We start from the raw sequence: 7,060 nt of genomic DNA, 5'->3' as shown, positions 1-7,060 counted from the left end.
AGCTCAGCAATGCACCCAATCATCCCCACCAAAGATTGCCTGCAGTGGTTAAGAAAGATGCAGCAGCATTTCCCCTCAGCCTTTGCCATCCCCCAGATGCACACAGCAGCTGGGGAAGCTGTCACAGCCAAGGGCTGCAGAGCCACTCCTGGGCACTGGCAATTCCTGCAGGTGCCTCCAGCCCCAGCTGAGGCTCCAAGCCCGCTGGGAGAGGGCCCAGCTCTGACAGTGCTGCATGAACAAACTGACAGCACTGCTAGTGTGCCAACATCTGCTTTCATCCTCCTCTTGGCTCCCTCCCAAAGCCTGGCCAGGCCTCAAGGAGGAGCCAAGGCAGCTGACTTTGATCCTTCAGCCCCACACAAGGCCAGATGTCAGATTTCATGGCCTTCTCTGGCTTCTAAATACACAAAGGTCCATCCATGTTTCACTAAGGAGTGGCTACATCTATCACAGTGCTAATGACCATGCATATCTCAGCAGGGAGCAGATACAAAGATAACCTTTGCTTGGAAGGTTCCTCCAGAGGCCACCTTGGGCTCAGGGCCTGCTGTCCAGGCCTCACTCAGGGCTGCTGTGCAGGCCTTGGCACTTCAGGGACGTGCTTTAGTGCTGGGCTTGGCACTGCTGGCTGAGCGGCTGCACTGGGTGAGCTCAGAGGGCTTTTCCAACAGAAAGGATTCTGTGATTCCATTATGATATCCGCTGCATTCAGCTGGGGCTATTTCAGCAGCATTACTTTGCTCCAGAAGTTCCCTCTTGCCCAGCTCCTGTGGCCTGAGGCTTCAGCTCCTTCAGCTCCTGGTGCTGAGCTGCTCATGCTGAACGAGACCACTCGGAGAGACGAATCCAGTCCATCCAATTCCTTCTGGGACACGCAGAGGGGAGGCTGTGCAAACAGGAGCATTGTTTGCTGTGGCCTCCTCTCTGCCCTTCACGCCTTTCAGCGCTTTGAAGCAGCCAAGAGCTTTCTCCAAGAGTGCAATGGAGCAGCTGTTCCTGCTCGCGGGCCTGGCTCTTCCCAGTCTCTGCCCTTGCCTGCTTCTGTCCCTCTTGCTGTGCCCTCTGTTCCCCCAGGGCTGGCTGGCTGCTGCCCAGGACTGTGGCACTGGCACAGATCCAGTGCTCCAGAGCCTCCTTTCTGTGCCCCTGGAGCTGCCTGGGCACAGCAGCCTTTTCCATCTGCAAGCTCCCCATGGACAGGGAGTGCCCAGCTGCGTTCCTTGCACAGCCTCCAGGAGCCCAGGGCTGCCATCTCAAGTCCCTGCTGGCACTGGGGGCTCCCAGGTGCCTCAGGCTGCTGTGACACCACTGCACACGGGAGGGAACAGGGGCAGGAGCTGTGCTGAAAGTCAGCTCCATCTGCTGCTGCTGCTGCTGCTGCTGTGGGGTCATTTGTGCAGCCCTGGCCCAGAGTCAGGGATCAGATGCTGCCAGTCTCTTCCAGCCCTGGCTGCTCAGAGGTTGGGCCTTGGAGCCTCAGGTGGCCAAAGGCAGCTGCTGCTGGGCCCTCTGTGTGTGCCCGTGTTCAGCAGTGCTGCTCCATCAGTCTGTGCCCAGCAACGGGGAAAAGCCTCAGCCCTGCAGGGCTAGGAGCTGCTGGGCTCTGCCTGAGCAGCTCAGCCAGCAGGAAGGGAGCTGCTCCACACAGGAACCAGGAGCAAAGGACATTCCTTCTGTAGGACATGTTTTCTATATAAAGGAAAAAAAGGAAAAAGAAAAAAAACTGTATAAAATGTGAAAGATGAAAACAAAACCCAAGTGTTAGTGAAAAACTTCTGAAACTTTGCATTAAGAGGTAAATGATCTTTTTTAAAGGGGAACTCAGTTATTTACATTGTAAATGTGCTGATGGCGTGGATCTTACTGACTTCAGCAGCCTTTGAAAAGATTCTGGGCTTTGTTTCCAACATTGCCATTTGAAATTGTGCTCAAAGCAAGAGGAAATTGCTTTGTGCCCTGCCAGCTCAAAGCAGGACTGGGAATGGAAACTCTGTCAAAGCCCAAATCCTTTAGAAGATGCCCTTCCTTCTCAGCCTGGCAAGGAGCTGCACATTCCCTTTGAAACTGTCAGGGATTTCTTAGAGACACAAAGTGCCACTTAGGGCTTTTTGCTCTGGTTTGGCAGTGCAGAAGGGCAATTCTCCATCCATCAGCTCCAGACTGCACTGCCTCAGGAACACGGCCCACTCGCCAGCTTTGGCCCACTCAGGCACTTCTAGAGGAGGAAGAAAGTGCAATTGCACAATTCCAGCCAATCAAGAAGGAAGAATGGGACAGACAAACACCCTGTGCAGATCCAGGCGTTCAGCTGGGACTGTGGAGGGTTTGGGTTCTTGCCAATTGGATGTGTGTCCCCAGCTGCAATCTCTGGGCCTGCAGCAGAGTCTCACTCAGCTGCCAAAGCAGAAAGCTCAGGCGCTGTGCTCGCAACGGGCTCGTCTGATGCAAAGCTGTCAGAGCAATGGGAGGGCAGAGCCAGCCCAGCTGGGCCCAGGGCTGAGCCCAGCAGAGCCCTGGCAGAGCCCAGAGCAGCCTCAGCAGCCGCAGAGCCCGGCTGCAAGGAGAGAAAGCTGAAAGTGCCCCTCAGCTGAGGGCTCCTGTGCCCTTGTGCCAAGGCCTGCGGTGCTCAGGCCATGCTGGCTGTGCCCAGAGCTGTGCCCAGAGCTGCCCATCCCTGCTGCCTTTGGCAGCAGAGCAGGAGGGCAGGACGTGCCCAGCCTGCAGCCAGCCACGGCACATCCAGCCCTCAGCAGCTGCCCAGAGCAGGATGCTCCTGTGCTCGCTGCCATCTCCCAAAAGCTCTGATCCCACCCTGCCAAGCACACACGGACCCACCTCACGCCAGCCACGGCTGCAAGAAAAGCTGCTCCCAAACCACGTCCTCAGCCTTCTCCAAGGCCACCGCCCATCCACGCCACAGCTGCTCCCAAGCACTTCCCCATCTGCACTGGACCACCTGGAACGCTTCCTCTGGAAAAACAAACAACACATTCTTGAAAAGAGATTAGAGACAAAAAGGGAAAACAAGAAAAACGGGAAAAACTCTTATCTCTGTCAGGGCCTTGAGGAAGGCCCAACTCCCACATGGTAGGGAAAAACCCAGCCATGGCTGAGGGAAGCCCACACTTTCTCACTTCCCCCCTGCACTGCCCCCCAAAATCACGGTGATCCCAAAGCAAACAAGGGCAGTGCAGCAGCCCAGCCCTTCCTTGCCTGCAGAGCAAAGCAGCCCCTGCACAGCTTCTGGAGTCCCACCTCTGCTCCCAGCATGGGGCTTTGCTTGTGTCGGGCTGGCTGCCCCAGCCCCAGCCCCAGCCCAGGCCACGGTGGCTGCTGGGGGCTGTTGGCAGGGCCAGGAGCCCACTCCCATTTGTACCCAGCCCAGCCCATGCCCCAGCCCTGCCAAAAACAGCTGGGCAGCGACTGAAGAATGAGTGGCATCTGCCCCAGCAAAGGGGGAACCTTTGCTTCCCAGCCAGGCTGGGCCATGCCCAAATCTGGCAGCATTTCCACGGGTGGGGACTCACCTGCAAATTCCCTGTGGAGTCTGGCTTTGAAGAAGGTGCCAGAATCAAAGTCCATCACCTTCAGCCTCCAGTGGCCAGGCTGAGGAAGAGCTTCTCATCCTTGGTGCCATCCTGGCTGTCTCCAGCAGCAGCAGCAGCAGCAGCAGCAGCAGCAGCAGCAGCAGCAGCAGCATCCCCACCCGGTACAGCTTCTCCAGGGGCTCCTTCTCCTTCCCTGGGGGGACACCAGGCTCTCAGGGCTCTGCCCAGGGCCCCAGCTGTCAGGGAACCAGCACAAACAAAACCAGCTTGGATGGCGGCCACCAGTGCTGGGCAGAGCAGCTCAGCTGCAGCACAAGGGCTGCGTGTGCCCATCCCATGACCCCCGTGCAGTGACACAGGCAGCACAAAAAGGTCTGGGTTCCTTTGCTTCTGATTGCCAAGGCATGTGTGGAGCTGCAACTTACCAGGGCCCTGCATCAAAGTGTGCCTGTGGCTCTCTCCCTTCTTCTATGGCCGAGGAATATCCTGCACCCAAGGATCACAGAACAGGTCTTCTAATGTGGGTCTTTCCAAGGAGTTCACGGATAAACACCACCTGATCAGATCTTTGCACTCTGGGCAGAGAAAGCAGAAACTGCCGGTCAGCCAGAGAAGGCTCCTGTCTGCTTTGCCCCACTATTGCCATGCCCAGGCCATTCTGGATGCACTCAGGGCTGGGCCTAAACTTTCCCATCAATTCCCTGTTTTGGAGGAGAGCAGGACATGTGCCACCTCCTCAGCAGCTGCCAGAGCGGGATGCTCACGAGCCCGCTGCTGGCTCCCAGCACTGGGATTCCCCCCGTGCCCAGAGAAGAGGATCCACCTTGAGAGAGCCCTTGTGGCAGCGGGAGCTGGCCCCAGCTGAGGTTCCGGCCCCTCCTGAAAGGGTGCTCCCCGCAGACCATCTGGTGCAGCAGGATGCCCAGGGACCAGATCGTTGCTGCCTCGCCATGGTACCAGCCAAAGTCGTTCCATTCTGGGGGGCTGTAGGACGGTGTTCCTATGGAATACAGATGGAGTTCAGCAGGGGGATGCTGCTGCTCCCAGAGCCTGGCCCCAGCATCCCTGGGCCTGCGGGGGCTGCATCAGTGGCACACAGGGTGACCACTGCCCTCTCGCCAGCACCTGGGACTTGTGCACAAACTTGGGCTTGGAAAAGAAGCCACTGGTGTCAGAAGAGGGCAGAGGAAGCCCTGGCTAAGCCTGACCATGACATGCAAAGGAAGAACCCACTCACTGCTGGTGAAAACATGCCCCTATCCTCCATGTCTGCATTGCCCCAAAAATATTAGGAAGCCAAGGCAAACAGGGCGAGTGGAGCAGTGCAAGCCCTTCCTCTCGCCTGCACACCAAACTGGCTGGGGCACAGGTTCCTCCCCGCTCTCTGCTACCCCCACCCAGGGGGGTTTTGGTCGGGCTGGCTGCCCCAGCCCAGCCCCAGTCCTGGGCAGAGTGGCTGGCAAAGGCTGCCAGCAGGGCTGGAAGATGGCTCCCCACCCAGCCCCGCTCTAAAGCAACTCAGCTGAAGACTCAGTCCCCTGACTGGCAGCAAAAGGGAGAATCCCCGCTGCCACAGCCAGCTTGGGCTGGGAGATGTTGGGCCATGAGATCCCGGGACCAGGAGTACACCCTTACGTGGGCTCACCTGCAAAGTGGGTGTAGGCTGTCTCTTGCAGGTAGGTGCCACAGCCAAAGTCGATCAATTTGGCCTGCTGGGTGGCCAGGTCAAGCACGATGTTCTGAGGTTTGATGTCGCGGTGCAGGACCCCGCAGCTGGTGCAGTGCCACACGGCCTCCAGCACCTGGCGGAACAGCTCCCGCGCCACCTCCTCGGGCAGGAACTGCCGTGCCTCAATGAAACGCTGCAGGTCCTGACACCGCTCTGGCCGCTCCAGAACCATCACGATGTGGTTGGGGAGCTCGAGCCACTCCAGCAGCTGGACCACGCCGGGGAAGCCAGTGGACACCTTGGCCTGCAGCACGATCTCCAGCGGGGCCCTGCTGCCGTCGGGCTGCGGGAGGAGCACGATGCCCTCAGTGGGGCCGATGCCGTGCCAGGCCTGGGGAAGCCCTGAGCCAGCCCGGGATGCTCTGCGCCCTGCGCTGCGCCCACGCCCGCTCCCCCTCGAGGCGTCCTAGCGGCTTCCACCGTGCCGGGCCTCGGCTCATCCCCGCCCGGCAGCCCCGGCTGCTGCCGCTGGCCCCGCTCACTCACCAGCTCGCCCCAGTGCCGGACGCGGTTCCGTGGCACCCTCTTGATGGCCACCTGCAAGCCAAGGACACCAGCGGGCTCAGCTCGCCGCCCGCCCTGCCCAGCCCCATCCTCCTCCTCCTCCTCCTCCGCCCCCTCGTCCTGCGCCCGCCGCCGGCCCCGCCGCTCACCGGGGCGCCGTCCGAGAGCCGCGTGGCCGCGAAGACGCTGCCGAATCCTCCGCGCCCCAGCAGCGAACCCAGGCGGTAGCGCTCCTGCAGGGCCTCGGGCGCCGTCCCTGCGGGCGGGACGCGGCTGTCAGCGCTCGGCCCGGGGCCAGCAACGGCCCCCGAGCGCCCCTCAGCCGCCCCGGGCCGGCCATGCCCAGGCCTTCGCTCCTCGCAACGCGGCACGGGAGGCTCGGGGCCGGCGGCCGCGCTGCCGAGCGGCGGAGCTCGGGCCGGGGAAGCCGCAGCGGAGGCGGCGGCAGCGGCCGCGCCGCCTGTGTCCTCCGCGGGCCCCGGGAGGAGCCGGGGCCGGGGCCGGGCTCGGGGCTGGAGCCTGCCTCGGGGCCGGGGCCGGGCTCGGGCCAGGCGGAGGCAAAGGGCGGCGATGCCGCCCCCGCACACGGCACTGATGCCCGCCCAGCAGCGCCACCGCCAGTAGGGCCAGAGCCGGGCGGAGGCGAGACCGCGGCGGGACGGGCGGGGCCGGGCACGGGGCAGCCCCGCCCGGGGCCGGGGGCGGGCCGGGGGCATGGCCCGGCCCGGCAGGGGGAGAGGGAGGCGGGGACACGAGAGGGAGGCGGGGAGAGGAGAGGGACGCCGGGCAAGGGACCCCGGGAGAAGGGTGCCCGACAACGGGAAAGGGAGACGCAGAGACAGAAAGAGAGAAAGAGGAAGAAAGAGAGAACGAGAAAGATCGTTCTAGGCTATCTGTTTTGCTTCTGCCGCTGCCGCTACTGCTGCTGCTGCTGCTGCCGCTGCTGCTGCCGCCGCTGCCGCCGCTGCAACTGAAGCACCGGGGCCGTTCGTCCCCGTGTCCGTTCCCCGCTCGCCCCACGAGCCCCACGTTCGAGCCCCGCGCGCCCCGGGCACAGCCCCTGAGTCTGTCCAAACACGGGAACTTTGCAGCCTTGAGCCCAGGTGCAGAGCCCTGACTCCTGCACACTGGCACAGCAATCCCCTCGCTTGCTGCTCTGCATTGGCCTGGCTGAGGGGCAAACACTGGCGGGACACCTTCCCTTGGGCTAGGATTCCTACCTGAGCCCAGCACTGCACTTACATCTCCAGTGTTGCCTTCCAGTAAAGACAGGGGA

At 61.7% G+C, this 7,060-nt stretch overlaps 1 protein-coding gene across 1 annotated transcript; it reads right to left on the bottom strand.

Moving 5' to 3' along the window:
* Nucleotides 1-4,019: 4,019 nt before the first annotated feature.
* Nucleotides 4,020-6,518, bottom strand: LOC139604392 (serine/threonine-protein kinase pim-1-like; the record flags this gene model as incomplete). Its single annotated transcript, XM_071455561.1, has 5 exons — nt 4,020-4,126; nt 4,375-4,551; nt 5,197-5,563; nt 5,767-5,817; nt 5,934-6,518. Coding segments are annotated over 5 exons (1,287 nt in total), but the record flags the coding sequence as incomplete, so codon positions are not given.
* Nucleotides 6,519-7,060: the final 542 nt, after the last annotated feature.

The sequence above is a fragment of the Agelaius tricolor genome, unplaced genomic scaffold (assembly GCF_023055355.1).
Source record: "Agelaius tricolor isolate 1412-34295 unplaced genomic scaffold, bAgeTri1.0.p SCAF_50, whole genome shotgun sequence".
Lineage (NCBI taxonomy): Eukaryota > Metazoa > Chordata > Aves > Passeriformes > Icteridae > Agelaius > Agelaius tricolor.
This window is presented reverse-complemented; position numbering and strand designations above follow the sequence as displayed.